General features: G+C 36.3%; 1 protein-coding gene across 2 annotated transcripts in view; it reads left to right on the forward strand.

Annotated features, from left to right (window-relative positions):
• The window catches only part of CAPZA2 (capping actin protein of muscle Z-line subunit alpha 2), a 55,324-nt gene that overhangs the window by 16,413 nt on the left and 19,896 nt on the right, over positions 1-19,015 (forward strand). For both annotated transcript variants that reach the window (XM_025378554.1, XM_025378555.1), the window contains exons 2-4: positions 8,649-8,712; positions 13,109-13,160; positions 18,904-18,967. In XM_025378554.1, the coding sequence (XP_025234339.1) occupies positions 8,649-8,712; positions 13,109-13,160; positions 18,904-18,967 (180 nt within the window). The remainder of the gene's footprint in view (positions 1-8,648; positions 8,713-13,108; positions 13,161-18,903; positions 18,968-19,015) is intronic.

The raw sequence follows: 19,015 nt of genomic DNA on the forward strand, positions 1-19,015 counted from the left end.
TCATACTAAGGTGTGCGTTCCTATGAGAATCTCATGCTGCCGCTGATCTGACAGGAAGCAGAGTGCAGGTGGTAATGCTTGCTTGCCCACTCCACCTCCTGCTGTGTGACCCCATTCCTAACAGGCCCCAGACTGGGACCTGTCTGTGGCCCGGGGGTTGGGGACCCCAATCTACAGAATTGCATTAGTGGTAACTCTCAAAATGTTCATTTCATTGAAAGACTACATTCCCTGACCATTTTGAATAAATGGGAATTTATTTGTGCTTATAGATTTATTCAGCCTGTAATCAGTAACTACTGATTACAGAGTATAGGGCAGAGGAAACAGATTCTGCCTTGGAGGGAGGTTAAATGTTTATTTATTCAGCTAATATTTGAGGGTCTGCTATTTGCCAGGTACCATTTTAAGCACTCAGATATGGCAGTATATAGGCAGTTTCTCCCGCTCTGATTTTTTTTTTTTTTTTCCCCTTCCCAGACTAAATCAGTGCTAAACTTTGAGGATTTTGAAAGCAGAGGGCCTGGAAAGTTGGCCAATTTTTTAAAAGTAAATTAAGGTAAATACATTTCACCATAGATGACATATCAAAAAAGTACTCATTTGTCTTGCTTTATTATAAAGTCTAAACTAGAGCAGTTTATTTTTGAGTTTCCAAAATCATGAGTTGGTTCAAATAACTGTAAACAAACAACAGTAGATATGATTAGATTTTGATTAATCAGAACTCAAGTAATTAGAATCCTCTATTTAATCCAAAATTATTTAACTTGATTTTAAGGGGATGATGGCTCACTGTGAACTGCAGCAATGCCTACTAGAATTTTTTTTTTTTTTTTGAGAGGGAGTCTCACTATGTTGCCCAGGCTGGAGTGCAATAGCACGATCTCAGCTCACTGCAGCCTCTGCCTCCCGGGTTCAAGCAGTTCTCCTGCCTCAGCCTCCCGAGTAGCTGGGATTACAGGCACCTGCCACCGTGCCCAGCTGATTTTTGTATTTTAGTAGAGATGGGGTTTCACCATGTTGGCCAGGCTGGTCTTGAACTCCTGACCTCAGGTGATCCACTTGCCTCGGCCTCCCAAAGTGCTGGGATTACAGGCGTGAGCCACTGTACCCCGCCCTTTTTTTTTTTTTTTGAGACAGTCTTGCTCCGTCGCCCAGGCTGGAGTGCAGTGTGATCTCGGCTCACTGGATCCTCCCAGGTTCAAGCGATTCTCCTGCCTCAGCCTCACGAGTAGCTGGGATTACAGGTGCCCAGTACCACACCAGGCTAATTTTTGTATTTTCAGTAGAAACAGGGTTTCTCCCTGTTGACCAGGCTGGTCTCCAACCCTTGAGTTCAGGCGATCTGCCCACCTTGGCCTCCCAGAGTGCTGGAATTACAGGCGTGAGCCACCACACTGGCCATGGAAAGTCTTTAAAGTCAGTTGGTGAGGAGGATTAGAAAATTAATTTGCTTTCACATTACTTACATTGATATTTTTGTAGTGTTAACCAAAGCCTCTATTAAACTCTAGAATAGCATCACTTCTTGCTGCCTGCTAATTTTATTGAATATTTAGGACTTTCTTGAGGGAGTCACATTCTTACAATTACTACTTGAATGATGACTGCTAACTTCTTTGGATACTTATCAGAAGGGTTGTTGGAATTTACTAAACTATAAGATGTGTTTTTTTAATATCTCTGACAAATAATTTATATTGTTTAAATAGGACTAAATATGTAAGATCTTTTTTTTTTTGGTCCAGTGAGGAAAAGAAATATACTTTAGCAAATAGTACTGGAATGTTTTATTTATCCATATAACAGTGTAATAAAAAAGAAATAGAGCCCCATCACACATAAGGCACAAAAATCAATCCTGGGCAGATTGAAGGACTAAGTACAAAGAGCTGAACTTTAAAGTTAGAAAAAATATAGGAGAAACCACCCAGCCTCAGTGTAGAGAAGGAATTTTTTCCCCCAGTCTTTAAATACTTGACTGTATTAAGGGCATTCTCTTACAAAACTACAGTACAATTATCAGGCCGGACGCGGTGGCTCACGCCTGTAATCCCAACACTTTGGGAGGCCGAGGTGGGCACATCACGAGGTCAGGAGATCGAGACTATCCTGGCTAACACGGTGAAACCCAGTCTCTACTAAAAATACAAAAAATTAGATGAGCGTGGTGGCGGGCGCCTGTAGTCCCAGCTACTCCGGAGGCTGAAGCAGGAGAATGGCATGAACCCAGGAGGCGGAGCTTGCAGTGAGCTGAGCTCATACCACTGCACTCCAGCCTGGGCGACAGAGCGAGACTCCGTCTCAAAAAAAAAAACAAAACAGATTACATCACTAATGCACCTTCCCCTCCACCCCCCGGGTTCAGGATCTAAACCAGAATCACACTGAATTTTGTTGTAATGTCTCTGGTCTTGCTTAATTTGGAACAGTTTCTCAGCATTGTTTATTTTTCATGACCCTAACTCTTTTGAAGAGTACAGACTTGTTATTTTGTAGACCGTCCCTCAAGTTTAGTTTATTTGTTTCCTGATAATTAGATTCAGCCTGTGAATTTTTAGCAAGAGTGTCACAGAAGTGGTGTGTTCTCAGTATGTACTCTCAGGGAGCACACGATGTCAGTTTTTCCGTTTTTCTTATTACTGTTGATAACTTTGGTCATTTGATAAAGGTGGTGTATGGCAGGTTTCCTCAGTGTAAAATTACTATTCTTTAGTAATTAAGTGTCACCTGGAAAGATACTTACAAACCATGTAAATATCCTGTTGTTTTATTTTTCTGCCCACCAACTTTAGCCTTCCTTGATGATTTTTGCTTGCAAGAATTACAGTGGTGGTCACCCAAGGTGATTTTCTAATTCAGTCCCTCCTTTTACATTTATTAATTGGAATTCTACGATAAAGGGCTTTTCATTTTCCCCCATTCATTAGTTTATTTCTTTATGCCAGTATGGACTCATAGATTCTTGTTTTATTCTGTGGGTTACCATTTGTTACTAACGTTATTATGTAATGGGTTGCTTGAAGAATTATTATTTTTTTTTTTTTTACAAAATAAACTCGTAAGAAAAACAAAATATGAAAAAATAATGTTTGACAGTATTACTTTTGTATTGTCTCAGACAGTTGATGGTCAGAAATTGTTTTTTTTTCCCTCAGGGCTCACATGTATTTTGGGTATTTTTTGAACACACCACTTTTATCTTCTGTATAGGTAGCTTTATAGTGACTAGTGATGTGTGCTCTTCTACAAGAAACGCAGTAGAATGGAACATTTTTTTATGTTATATTTGTTACCTACGTGTATATTTTATACCACATAATGTTTGGAATCAAGAGAAAGAAAAAAATATAATTTCAGGATTTAACTCAGGTTATACTTGAAGCTCTATAGGTTAACTTTTCAAAACTACTCTATACTTCTTGATGTGATTGTTGTGAGGTATGCCTATCTGCTGCCAGGGACTTTATCATGGAGGAATATGGTTAATTTCCCACCTGTAGCCCCTGGTCCCCAACAAAACTATGCCCCCAAAATCCTGAATTAGATTAGAAATGCAATAAAAGTAATAACTCTTTCATGATTTTGACTCCAGTTTGTCCAGAATTGACTTTGAAGAATAACATGTGGAGGAAGATGGTGGATTAGGAAAAAAAAGATTTAGCAGTGGGCTTAGAAATGTATCTAATAATTCACTAGACTCTTTTTTAAAAGCTATAATTCCCAAGGGCAAATGGAATGTATTTACTTACCCTTCATGTTTGTTAAACTTTAAGGAAATACGTTTGTAATTATTTTCAGAAATTCTACTCTTGGGATCTCTTTTTAACTTGTATGATTTTTTTTTCTTTTTTGCATTTAGAAATGAGCTAGAATAAATAATTTTTAAAATTAAAATCAGCAAGGAGGAATGTTGAGTCTGTAGCAGTGGATAAAAAATACCTGGATGATTGAACGATACCTTCTTAGGAAGACAGTCAAACTTTTGCTTTGAGAGACACACTTTCTTTTGTCTGGGGCCTGAGAAATCCAAAGGTCAGATTCTTAACCTTTTGAAATTCAGAAAGAACCAGATTAAAGTATTTCAGGCACGGCTGGTTTAATCCACATTGTGTTTGGGGTTCTCAGCTAGTCTGCTCCCTTGACCTCCCAACCCTTAGTGGTACTTTTGACCCACCATTCCCTTTGGATGTTGTGGAAGAGAAGTAATACCTTTTGATTACTGTGTACATTTAGTGCAACCGCAAGGGCAAATAAGTTCATAGAATAAAAATGCAGTACAGATCATTTTTGCTTTCTTGGTGAAAACCCAAAATAGAGCTGACTAAAATTCTAAATGGTATATTGCCTTTTTTGGAAACAACTAAAATTTTTAAATCTCAACTAGTTAAATGCATTACTAAATATACTATATGTATACTGCTTGCTATCAGGAATTTAATTTAGCCAGTTTTATAGGTAGTGTTTGTATAAGTCATTAGGAGTGTTAATAATTACCTCAAAATTCTAAAAGTGTTTTGTTATCACATTTTTAATTTCTTGCCTGTGGTAGTGATCAAAAGACTTCAGTTTAAATACTTCCTAACAACTCCTTATCTCAATAGGAAGGGGATAGGGGCAGAAAGGGGATAAGAAAATGAAGATGTTTACATAATCATAATAGGCTTCCGTGTATGTTTGGCATGCACAGTGGCCTATGCCCTACTCTATCTTTGCCTTTTTAAAATTGTTATGTATGTTTTACCTTTTAATAGTACTCTTAAATGTTTTAGAAGCAATGTGTTTTGAAAACACATAAAAAATTTTATTTTTTCAATTAGTATATAGTAAGTACTCTTGTTTGATGACTTTTAGCACATGTATAGATCAATGTAACTACGACAATCTAGATATATACTAGTACAGTTCCATCAACCCCAGAACTCCGTTTCTTTTCCCCCTCTCATTTCTCTGTTTGTAGTCACACTCTTCCCCTTCCCCACCCCTCAGCCTCTAGCAACCATCCATCTTTTCTTCATTGTTCTAATATTGTTTATTTGAGAATGTCATTTATAGGGAATACTGTAGAGTTACTATGTAACCTTTTGAGATTGGCTTATTTTATTCAACATAATGCTTTTGAGGTTCATTCCAGTTGTCACATACATTAATGGTTTGTTCCTTTTTATTGCTGAGTAATATTTCATTGTGTAAATGTAGCACTGTTTATTTGTTTGTTCACCCATTTATGGACATTTGGGTGGTAGATTGTTTCCAATTTTGAGCAATTGTGAATAAGTTTTTATATGAACATAAGTTTGCATTTCTAAAGGGTAGATACCTAGGAGTAGGATTGCTGTGTCCTGTGGTGTGTGCTTGCTTAATCTTATAAGAAATGACCAAACTGTTTCCATATTGGTTGAATGATTTTGCATTTCCACAGAAATGTATGAGCGTTCCAGTTGTTCTGCATCCTCACCAGCACTGGGTGTTATGTCCTTTTTATTTTAGTCATACTATTAGGTATGTAGTAGTATTTCGTGATTTCAATATTCATTTCTCTACTGACTAATGATATTAAGCATCTTTTTGTGCACTTACCTGTCATATATCCTCTTTGGTGGCGAAGTGTCAAGTCCTTTGCTTACTGTTTTCTTGCTGTTGGAGTCTTGAGGGTACTTTATATATTCTGAATAAAAATCCTTTGTTGAGTATGCAATTTGATGATATTTTCTCCACTTTGTAAACTTGTCTTTTCTTTCTTAACAGAAGTCTTCCACAGAGCAGGTTTTACATTTTTATTAAGTCCAGCTTACCAGTTTTTGTTTTGTTTTGTTTTGTTTTGTTTTTTTAATGGATCATGGTTTTGGTATCATGTCTGTGTGTGGACAAAACACCTTTTTTTTTCTATTCTCCCACTCAGCCCAACAGTCAACACAGAAGACTTCTGTGACCCAGTGTTTGGTGGGGAGAGGTGGGAGTCCCCCACCAAAAATCAAGCAATCAGTTTTACAGTGCACACCGGCTGGGTGTCATCTAACTTAACTCCAATACCATCTACCTGGAGCTGCCTGGAGATAGATCCCACAGGTGGAGGGCTCGGTCCCCAAGGTTGCTCCTTCCCCCACTTCAGACACCAGTCGCAAGTCCAGGCATTTGGAACTTCTGACCAACCATCTATAGATCCAGATTCTCACGGCCTCCTTTTCGGGTTCAATAATTTGCTAAAGTGGCCCACAGAACTCTGGGAAATGCTTACTTACTTTTACCAGTTTATTGTAAAGGATACAGATGCAGAGATGCATAGGGTGAGGTATGGCGGAGGGGAGCAGAGCTTCCATGCTCTCCCCAAGCACCCTACCCTCCAGAAGCCTCCCTGTGTTCAGCTCTTCCGAAGCTCTCCACACCCTCTTTATGGGTTTTTATGGAGGCTTTATTACGTAGGCATGATTGATTAAACCACTGACGATTGATAATAAACATAACCTTCAGCCCTTCTCCCCTCCCTGGAGTGGAGGTTAGGAGGTGGGTCAGAAGTCCCAGCCCTCTAATCTTGCCTCATCTTTCAGTGACCAGCCCCACCCTGAAGTTATCAGTCAGCAGTAGTTTGGAACACTAAGAAGTTTGAAGCAGAATCTATGATTGTTGTCAGATACCAGATAGATAACAAAAAGATGATAAGGTGATAACAAAAATTGGTATTTAAATTAGGGCTTACCAAGTACTTGAGATCATTTACTCTTCCCAAAAATTCTATGAGCTAGTTACTATTTTATAGGCACTTTTTAGGTGAGGTAACTAAACAGAGGAAGTTCCGTCTGATTCCAGAACCTAAAGTTCTATTAATTACAAAATGCTGCTTCCAAGTTCAAAGCTACAAAAATTCCCTTTGTCTTAAACAGACGTTTTCTGACCTTTTGAAGGCCTTGTCATACACGTGACCTCTAACTAGGAACATCTTCGTTCTAGCCATCTATACCTTTTTTCCATGTTTCTCTCCTCTGAAAACTGTATCTGTACTTAGACACATATACATGCACACATAACACATATACAAACATACACAGCCATTTCCTTTTCTTTCCATTATTTTTAGTTTCTACATCAAAGCAATGATAGTGCTATCAAAGTGGTAGATATAAAAATAAATCAAGGCTTGTTTTTGCCAAGGATGGTCCCTTCATACAGTGAATACTTGAATGTACATAAAAATCATCTGGAAATGTTTAAATGGTGTTTCCCAGGACCTGTCTCTGGAGATTCTGATTCGGTTAGTTGGTCTGGGGCCAATGAATTTGCATTTTTGACAAGGTGCTGCTGAGGCTGCTTGCCTAAGGACTACACTTTCAGGGACACTACCTCAGCTTATTCAGAGGTACCATGTAGTGTGATTGGATGGCTCCTATACATACTTAAGGTGCTTTCACTAAACTATTATGTTAGGCACATCATCTACTCTCTCAGATACATTTTCATTAGTGATTAATCTCTTTATCAAAATAGGCTTTATTCTCTTAAAATACGCCTGTTAGCACACCTGTTGATATTTAATCTCCTACTTGTCTTTGAACTAAGATTTCCTAAGATCTAGTCAGGTCTCCTGTTAAACCTTTTGAACTTAGACTTTTCCTCTCTCCTTTTTTCCTACATATATTACTAATTTGTGACTTTTTAGTCGAATATGTATATCATTGTTCTTCATTTTATTTATACCTAAATGCATCGTCTTCACACATAGAAAATTTTGTGATTGATTTTTTTCACTTTAGTTAAGAAGAAATAAAATTGCTTATAAGAAATTGTTGGCCAGGCGTAGTGGCTCACGCCTGTAAACCCAACACTTTGGGAGGCCGAGATGGGAGGATCCTTTGAGCTCAGGAGTTCAAGATCAGCCTCAGTAACATAGTGAGATCCCTTCTGTATCAAAAATACAAAAAATTATCCAGGTGTGGTGGCATATGCCTGTACTCCCAGCTGCTTGGGAGGCAGAGGCGGGAGGACTTGAGCCCAGGAGGCAGTGGTTGCAGTGAGCCAAGATCACGCCACTGCACTCCAGCCTGGTGACAGAGCAAGATCCTGCCTCCAAAAAATGAAATAAAATAGGCCAGATGTGGTGGCTCATGCCTGTAATCCCAGCACTTTGGGAGACTGAGGCAGGCGGATTATTTGAGGTCAGGAGTTCAAGACCAGCGTGGCCAACATGATGAAACCTCATCTCTACTAAAAATACAAAAAATTAGCTGGGCATGGTAGCACATGCCTGTAGCCCCAGCTACTTGGGAGGCTAATGCAGGAGTATCACTTGAACCCAGGAGGCAGAAGTTGCAGTGAGCTGAGATTATGCCACTGCACTCCAGCCTGGGTAACAGAGTGAGACTCCATCTCAAAAAATAAAAAATTAAAGTTAAATAAAATAAGAAATTGTTTATCTGTAGGCAGCTTTGAATCTTTAACTGTATTGTATATTTTATCTGCATTCAGTCTGTGTGTTGTGATATTATTCAAACAGTAGTGATCTTAAGGTGACTGAGTGAAGAAGTGTCACTGTATTTAAAATCTTAAGCCATTTTCAGTAGAACTTTGAAATAGTATAGTTTTGCATGTTTTGTGCTTATTTTAGCGGAAACCTATGATATGGAACATTTATATCTTTCTTTCTATTTTAGGTGCGTATAGCAGCAAAATTCATCATTCATGCCCCTCCTGGAGAATTTAATGAGGTTTTTAATGGTGAGTGTTTGATTTATAACACTAGGCTTGATGTATCAAGCTCTTTTTTTAAAAGAATACCAAAATAATCAAAATAAGCTAAGGAGAGTATGCAGAAAAATCTGTTTTCTAAATTACAATGAAAATATGTTAGCCTGGATTTTGTAATGGCTAGAATATAATATATTTATATATGATAATTCTGTTAGCAAATTAACCCTTTTAAAGACTAAAATAAATTTTATTCATATCACTGACTATATCCTCATTCTGGGAAAGGAGAGTCTTTTTGGTAAATTGTTTTATTTAAGTAAAACTATAAGCACATGTAGTAGATATTTCTTCACTAGAACTCTTAAATAGTTTAAAAAGACAACAAGCCAGGTGCAGTGACTCACTCCTATAATACCAGCACTTTGGGAAGACGAGGCAGGCAGATCACTTGAGACCAGGAGTTTGAGACCAGCGTGGACAGTATAATGAAACCTTGTCTCTACCAAAAAAAAGAAAAAAATTAGCCAGGTGTGGTGGCATGCACCTGTAGTCCCAGCTACTTGAGAGGCTCAGTTGAGAGGATCACTTGAGCCCAGGAGGTTGCAGAGAGCCGAGATCACACCCATTGTACTCCAGCCTGGGCAGCAAAATGAGACCCTATCTCAGAAAAAAAAAGACAACAGATGTTTCCTCATGACCATATATTTTTTGGAATTGTGAGAAGAATTTTCGTATTTCTTTTAAAGAAAATCCTATGAGATCAGTATGAACAGCCAAAAGAAAAAGGGAAAAAACATTTTCATACTGCATAGACCCTGACAGCACATGTAAAAACAATTTGTCATTTAAATTATGTCTTGTAAATCACTTCACAGTAGGCCTTACCTTAAACTTCACTGGCAGACATTTTTATAATTATTCACCCATAGATCTGAAATTTAAACTGCTGTAAAGTCTCCTGGTTGCTATAGACTGTAACAGTAGCTGCTCTTCAGCAGTAAGAACAACATGCTTGAAAGAAAAATGGCCTGTAGTGATCTCTTTATAAAACTTCTTATGGTGTTAGAAGAATACATTACTTTCAAGTACTATCTATAAATGTGTTGTTGTTTCTTCTTCATATATATTTGAACTTTACCATGTCTTAAAAGTGAATTTACACAGAGCTCTTGAGTTTCAGTTTTTTAAACATTCTACATAGTAAACTAGTTAAATGTTTTTTAAGAAGTTTAATCATTTTTTTCCTTAGTATAAGATACAGGACTGGGCACTGTGGCTTACTTCTGTAATCCCAACACTTTGGGAGGCTGAGGCAGGAGGATTGCTTGAGGCCAGGTGTTTGCGACCAGCCTGGGCAACATAGTGAGACCCCCATCTCTACCAAAAAAAAAAAAAAAAAAAAAAAGATATAATGGAATCTCACCTCAGGAAAGATTAGTTTTGAAAGTCAGAAAGTGAGGCAAAAGTTGTATAAAGTTAAAATTATTCTAGAAGTGCCTGAGGTCATCCACAAACTACAATATACATGATTTAGTGCTTACAATTACATCTGGCAGTTCTTACGCATTTTAAAATTTAACCACTGAGCTGTGCTTAGAAGGCAGAATGGAAAATTTATGTTGTAAAAAAATCTGGAAATTAAAATCTGCTGTTTAATATAACTACAAAATCTTATGTGGTGAACTGGGGAGTTGGAGAGAATTCAGAAGTACTTTCACTTCCTGTAAGATTTAACTTCTTTTTTAATATTCAACCTCTGTAACCTACATATAATTAATATATTTGATGATTGGGGGATTAAAGAAGATAGTCTCTTCCTCCTTAGGGTCAAAAAGTGGCATGTAACTTAAATTGATAATGGTGAGACTGCACTAAAGTCAGTAGCCTCCAAACTGTACAATTCACAGAGCCAAGAATAAATAGAATTTTAAGAGAAGTTTTCTACATACTTTTCTTACCTTGAGTTAAATGCCCTGCATATTTAATCAGGAAAGTCCTAAAAGAATGTATGCATCCTAGAAATTGCTTTCCTAAGTCTATTTGAAATTGACATTGAATTAATATATTCTCTGTTGAGTTGTAGTAAATTTGGGCATTCAATATGAGCCTATTAAATAGGCCTGGGTAGAGAGTAAGCTATGGAATAGAAGTGGGGATATAGGATTTATCTAATAAATTTTAACCGAAAGAATATTTAAGAGTTAGATGAAAGGGATAAAAGAGCGGGCACAGTGGCTCACGCCTATAATGCCAGCACTTTGGGAGACCAATCCCGGTGGATCACCTGAAGTCAGGAGTTCAAAACCAGCCTGGCCAACATGGTGAAACCCTGTCTCTACTTTAAAAAAAAAAAAAAAATTAGCCAGGTGTGGGTGGTGCATGCCTGTAATCCTAGCTACTCAGAAGGCTGAGACAGGAGAATTGCTCAAACCCAGGAGGTGGAGGTTGCATTGAGCTGAGATCGCGCCGCTGCACTCCAGCCTGGGTGACAGAGTGAGACTCCATCTAAAAAAAAAAAAAAAAAAGAGTTAGAAAAGAATTAAATTATTTGAAGGGAAATATCATATAAATGTGATTATTTTCTATTTTTATTGAAAACCACAGTGTCAGAATGATTCCAAGAACAGCCACAACATTTTAGAATTACAAAGTTAATAAAACCTTAACAGTTAGATGGTTCCCAAATGCTGCTTCCTAGGCTAACTCTGTTAGAATCACTAAAACATGGATCTCTGGTCTTCATTCTCAAACACATAGTCATGGATCTGGACTAGGGCTCTGAAATCTATATTCCTTAAGTCTCCTGTCCTCCACCTTGTGGTTTATGTGTTGCCTGGCTTGGAGCCACAGCCTGATTTCTTCTTTAAGAGAAATATTTTATTCAAATTATCCTCTTTATTTCTTCTACTCTTCTTATGATAAAAGCATGAATTTATTATTTTTTTCCAAAGTAGAGCTAACTGATCAAATAAATCTTATTTTTCAATCATTTACCCATTTGGAACTGGAATAGGCATACTATCCATGCAGTATCGCTGTTCATTGTGTTTAAACTATTGAAAATAAAATAATCATATTTATCAAATAGAACTTCCCATTTGTAGGATAAAAATAACACTAATTATAAATTTCTCATTTTTTAAAATAGTTTTTTAGGCAGAAGCATCCATTGTTTAAAATCAGTTTATTTCAAAATTTAAATAGTAGTATTTCAGTGGTTAGCAAAGGATATTGTTTTTTAAATAAGGACCTGTTGCTGAAAAGAGGTGAGGTATGTGAATAGGCAGTGGGTTTTTTTCTTTTGAAGTGGCTTTATTGTAAAAATGATTCATAGTCATTCTAAACTTTCCAAAGTACAAAAAAGAATCTAAACATCACACAAAATTCTACCTTCTAGTTCCCCATTGTTCAAATGAATTACTTCAAACATCTCTCAACTAACAAGTATATTTAACAATACATAAATATGATAATATACATACTAAATTTTTCTCTTCCTGCCTATTATATCACAAATGTATTTCCTTATTGATAAATATAAGTGTATATTATTTTTCATGGCTGCCTAGTTTCACACTCTATGTAAGAACTATAATCTTTTTACATTTAACCAGTTTTTTAATGGAAGATATTTAGGTTGTTTGTGTTATTTTCATCTAGTGAAAAATTAGGATATATTGTATTATTTACTTTATAATTGCAAATAAGTGAAATAGCCAGGTGCTTGGGAAAAATAATGACAGAAAATACACTAAGACTAGAAAAGAATTTGGTTTTTTGGTGAGAGCCGTATGTGACTTTTTTTCTTTTATGTTTTACAAAGTTCTTGGATTTTTTTCAATAAAAATATTATTTTTGAAGTCACCTTCAAAAATAAGAATAATCCTAAATCTTTTCTTCAGACTTTAACATACCATATTTCCAGGGTAGCTTATTTCCCCTTTAGTTACTTGGAGATATATTACGTACAGCAGGGGTGTCCAATCTACTGGACACATTGGAAGACGAAGAATTGTCTTGGGCTACACATGAAATACACTAACACTAACAATAGCTGATGAGCTTTAAAAAAAAAAATCCCACGATGTTTTAGAGTTTACGAATTTGTGTTGGATCGCATTCATAGCTGTCTTAGGCCGTGGATTGGACACGCTTGGATTGTAGTCTGCCTGCATTGACTATTAAGGGTGTAAAGGAATATGTATTTGTATTTCATTCCCCTTCATATTTACTAACCAAAACCTCTTTTTTTTTTTTTTTAATACTATGGTGTGTGTTTGGTTATTTTGGTCATGGGTGATATTTTGATCTTGCTTGTGTTTGGGGTGGGAGGTGTTAATACATCACCAAAATAATCTGCATTCATTACATTCTTGAAACATATAAAAATAATAATGTAGATAACACAATAATTGTTTTGCAGATGTTCGGTTACTGCTTAATAATGACAATCTTCTCAGGGAAGGAGCAGCCCAGTAAGTAGTATTTATTATACTAACCTAACTAAAATGACATGGGAAAATGAGAGATGTTTTTAAAGTGTGTAGGGTATTTTTGCGTTTTTGTTTTGTTTTGTTTTGAGATGGAGTCTCACTCCGTCGCCCATGCTGGAGTTCAGTGGTGTGGTCTCGGCTCACTGCAACCTCTGCCTCCTGGGTTCAAGCAATTCTCCTGCCTCAGCCTCCCAAGTAGCTGGGACTACAGGCGCACACCACCACACTTGGCTGATTTTTGTATTTTTAGTAGAGACAGGGTTTTACCATATTGGCCAGGCTGATATCGAATTCCTGACCTTGTGATCCACCCGCCTCGGCCTCCCAAAGATCTGGGATGACAGGCTCAGTGAGCCACCACACCCGGCCTTAAAGTGTTTTTAAAGCACTAATCTCTGACATAGATATTTGCACATCAAGTTCAAATGTGTATGATTTTATATGTATCTACTAGGCAGGCTAGGAGAAAGATATTTTTCATCACAGAAGGACTTAGAGGTACAACTATGACATGAGATTATTCACTGTGTGTCTAGCGTGGCTTATACCCTCAGTTAATACTATATTCTGACATTTGCAAAGTTGGAAAAAATTATTTTGAAATTGTGGTTGCTACCATTTTTATGTAGATTTTGCATTTTATTTTATGTTTGACCCTAATAGCTTTTGAGAGCTTTTAAAGTTGGGAGTTTATTTACTCATAAATGCCTAACATAGTACCTGACACATACATGCACACTGAATTTTTGAGTGATTTAAGGAAGTAGGCAATTCTAAATCTTAATACATCATCTTTGAACCAGTGACCCCAGCCATGACTTTTCACAGCTATCCTGCAATTTCAGAGAAATAATTGGTTTTCTGCCTACTTCTCCTCCCAAAATAAAGTCTAGAGACTTATTTTAGGCTTACTGATTCTACTACTCATTTGAAAATGATGAAATAGTGCATTCTTTCTTACAAAGAAAGTTTAGTATCCATCCAGTCAGCTACTTTTCATCCTAGTATAATAACCAATATGTAAAATCCTGACTAATGGCTGGGTACGGTGGCTCACGCCTGTAATCCTAGCACTTTGGGAGGCCAAGGCAGGCGGATCACGAGGTCAAGAGATTGAGACCACCCTGACCAACATGGTGAAATCGCGTCTCTACTAAAAATACAAAAATTAGCTGGGCGCGGTGGCACATGCCTGTAGTCCCAGCTACTCGGGGAGGCTGAGGCAGGAGAATCACTTGAACCTGGGAGGCAGAGGTTGCAGTGAGCCAAGGTGGTGCCACTGCAGTCCAACCTGGTGACAGAGCGAGACTCCATCTCAAAAAAAAAAAAAAAGAAAAAGAAAAATCTGACTGATGGTGAAAATTTCTCTCATTTTATTGTTCGAACAATTGAAGTCTTTAAAAAATAAATAATATGGCCTTTATGAAGGTGGAGGTTCGACAGACTTGTAGGCATATCTGCATTTGCTTGTGATTAAAATTCCTGTTATTTGTAGCAGTTTTTTAATTGTGGAAAATACACATAAAACATACTATTTTACCCGTTAAGTGTACAGATCAGTGGCTTTAATACATTTGCATTGTTGTGTAATCATAGCCACTATCCATTTTCAGAACTTTTTTCATCTTTTCAAGCTGATACTTGAAAACCCCTGGCAACCACCATTCAACTATCTATGAATTTGACAACTTAGGTACCTCTTAGGAGTGGAATCGTACGGTATTTGCCTTTTGTGACTGGCCTATTTTACTTAGCTTAATGTCTTCAAAGTTTATCCATGTTGTAGTGTGTGTCAGAATTTCCTTCCTTTTTAGGCTGAATAATATTCCATTGTATGTGTATAGCACATTTTGTTTGTCCATTTATCTGCCAATGGACACTTGAGTTGCTTCCACCCGTTAATTATATTAAAGTGCTTCATAGGAATCAGTGTAGTTTATCCTTTTGATTTTAGTTACCAATTTATGAGTAAATGACCACTTGCTCCTAAATATTTTAAAGTTTATTGAAATTTTTTATCAAAGTAATATTAATTTTCTTTATAATTGTATAAAACATGTTGACAAAAGTTTTATGGATGCAAAAGAAACATACAGCGTTTATGAACAGTACTTTCAAAGTAAGCTTTTCCTTTGCGTTCTCTATGTTAAATAAGTTGTGGGTTGTTTCATGTTGGTGCAAAAATTAGTGGATTGTTTTTAAGTCAAGAAAATGAGAAACTTGGTCAGAGTACTATTCATAAATAGCATGAAATAGTTATACATTTGACTCAAGATACATGAAAGTACGGGACTTTTATTTGTCCAAAGAATTATTGATCTGTTAATGATTGTTAGATTTAATTTAAATAAATTGTATTTGTTGCAAGAGAAATGTGAAGATGAGCTACATTTGTCTTTTATTATAAACCAAATTTCTGGAACAGCTGTGGTCCACACTTCATGTACATTGTAATAGGAAATGCATGATATTCTGATCTTTTAAGCAAATGAGCATTTGAGGACATCGGTAATTGTGATAAAATATGATGCTTATAGTATGACCCTAAGAAAAAACTCATCAAAACCTTTACTAGAAACTTCAGATTTTCTTTGCATGTGGTTGTAATGTCAGCAAATGTTTGCCTACTAGTTAAAAAAAAAAAAAAAATACTGAGTTTGATTAACTTCAGTAGTATGCAGTTTCTCAAAACTATCCATTTAAGTTCATGTTGTAGACATCTCTGGGTGTCTGTGAAGTACAGAATATATACTGTAAGTCACTGACTTGACTTTAGAATGCTGTTACTGTGGTTCAGTGTGCTCTCTGTGAAATAATTTCTGAGCAAAAATAGTGTTACCCTGTTCTTCACCCCACTTAGTTCTGAATTACTTTTGTCTTCAAAAGATAATAATTTGTTACCTATCATTGAGGCCATCCAAAACTACATAACAAAAGCTCAGAAGACATTATAAAAGCATTTAGAATGTTTTCCAGTGGCAGTTTCACTAGAGTAAGTGTATAGCTATAGACTGTTTCTTTTTCACTTGCACTTTTTGATATTGAATTTCTTTTATACAAATACATCTTTCCCACATACATCTACATTTCCTCCTTCCACCTTTGCCTTATTGCTTTATCTCTTTTTTTTTCTTTGCCCCTTACCTTTTTTGTAGGGGGGAAAACATGACAATTATTCTTTAGAGTGGTTGTAATGGGACATCTTTACAAAAAGGTACCAACTCAGTATGTTTCAGAGTAAAATTAGACATACTGAAGAGTTGGTATTGTCAAGTCAAGAACACTTTGAAATACCCAGAAATAGCTTCTTATTCAACAGACATTGCCAGACTTCGCTGTGATGATGAGATAAATAAGCCTCTTAGGGATTTTCCAATGGAGAGTCAGACATGTTTAATATCAGACCAAGTGAAATGAAATACAATAGAGGCATATGAAAGGCCTTTATAACCCAAAGGAAGAAATTTTTAATTTCTATTTAAAGATGATTTCTGAGATGTTTTAAATGAGCAGGATTTTAACAGTAAGAGAAACGATATGGCTAAACTGAGGGAAGAGCATGAAGAAAAGTATAAGATACAACTTGATGGAAAGGGTGTAAAAATCTAAATACAGTTAACAGGTGACTTAGAAATTGATTGGGCCACAGAATTCTGCAAGAGCAGGGAGAACATTGTTTTTACTGTGTCTAGTAGAATGCTTAGCTTATAATATGAGCTCAGTATTTGCATAGATGGAGGGGTGGATGAATGAATGATGAGTGGGTGCATAAAGTGAGTTTTAGGAACTGAAGAGACTGGAATTTATCTGGTCCAAACTACTGTTTTTATATCTATAAAGTAAGTGAGGTGGCCTGTACTGGTTAATGATAGGGTTGAAGCAAAATCTGGATAGTTTCACTCCTAGATGAGTACCTTTTCTACTGTACTGTGTAATGTCACCATTTAACTTACTTTGAGCCTTTAAGATGAAATTTTAACCTATTTCATATTATTTATCTCCTTTTCAGATTTCCTATTCTTCCTCTATCCCCTCCTCCCAAGTTAGAGGTGGATGGCGGTTTGGGCAATAAAAGGCTTTCATTCCAGCCTGGGCCCAAATTACTGTTTAAACTTATTTAAATATGACCTTACTGGAAAATGAATCCAAAATTTTAGCTAAGTGACTTAGTTTAAAACATACTTTTGGATAAATCATTTCAGGATTAATAATACCCTGGCTGTATTGAGTTTATTCTTAGGAAAATTACGGTTTTCGTGAATTAGGAAAATCAGAAGTGCATAGCTTCTTTTTTCTTTCTGACCCTCGTACACTTCTGTATTCACTGTCATCTTTTTTGAGGATGCAGTATCAAGAATTTAACAGCTAATGATTTAATTCTACTTTGCTGTTTTTACATTTACTAGTCTCCTTTTAACTCATCAATAATGCTTTGTTTAACCAAGCTTTCCTTTCTAAAGGAGACTCAGGAGCTAATACCTGAAAATTCAGTGGATGCCTGGCCATCCCGAATAATCTGGAAAGTTTCCAAGAAGATTAAGTTTAGAGATATATTTCTGAGATTGGAAATTCTCAATATCCTTTCTGTTAAGTGACAGTGATTTCCCAGATTGTAGATTTAATTTAAAAATAGAAATTTTAGATAATATTTTATACTCTTGAGAATTTTTTCTACACAAATATATGGTAATGTATTATTCTTTACTCCTATGAGAGTAGAGAGAGAGTAGCTTTATTCCTGGATCCATCTCGTCACCATTTCCTAGCTCACACTCTGCAGTTTTTAACCTTAGCAACGGCCTAACTGCTTTTTCTGGCTCTTGTTGCTCCACTGCCCAATTCATCATATATACACTGCTGCCAAATTAATCTTCTTTAGAAGTACTTCTGTGTTCTCCTTTCTCAAAAAGCTTCTGTGACTCTGCTCTGTGTCCCAAATAAAGTAATTATTCCATCATTCAGAGCCTTTCAGTTCATTTCAGTAAATATAACTGAACACCTGCTACGTGCCAGGCATTGAGCTTGGTGCTTTCTGTGATGTTGTACCTAACTTATTTTCTCAGGCGTTGTGCTCATACGGTCCCTCTACTCTTTTCTGCTCATCCCTCCAATTTCCATAAACCAGAGCCTACCCAGTTTTTCAAGTCAGTTTTTCAGTATCACAGTTATTAAGAAATTACCCCAATTCTCTTCTCACTGTTGCCTCAACAGAAGGTAATCTTTTTTTTTTTTCTAAAAAGCATTCTTTGCAGTGCTTCATTGGTAATTATCTTACTATGCTTTATACTTTGTGTTATGGTTATGTTTATCCATTATCTCTTATTCACCTGTAGGCCTCTTGATCAGAGAATATATCTAAGTATTCTTTGCAACTCTCACAGCACCTAGTCTGTTTCCTGGTATAGTAAATATATACTTGAATAATTGGATGCATCTCTTATCAGTAACCTTTATTTTCAGGGTCTTGAATGAAAAGCCAAGTTATATTTGCTGATTTAATTTTATTTTGCTAAACATTGAAAGCTGGACATCATTGTTCAGTTTTTAAAATAGCCATGTCGATATTTGTAGTTAGTATAAGTTCAGTAATGGAGAATTACAATTTTGTTTATTTTGCCGTGTGCAATATAGGAGGAGACTTTATTGATGGGTGAATTTTTTGACCATTGTTTTTAAAAACCGTTAAATATATAATTTTAAGTAACTGCCATTTTCTTCTTTTTAGTGCATTTGCACAGTATAACTTGGACCAGTTTACTCCAGTAAAAATTGAAGGTTATGAAGATCAGGTATGTTTCATATAAACACAGTAGCTAGCTATTCTTTGTTTTGTTTGT

This window comes from Theropithecus gelada, chromosome 3, assembly GCF_003255815.1.
Source record: "Theropithecus gelada isolate Dixy chromosome 3, Tgel_1.0, whole genome shotgun sequence".
NCBI lineage: Eukaryota > Metazoa > Chordata > Mammalia > Primates > Cercopithecidae > Theropithecus > Theropithecus gelada.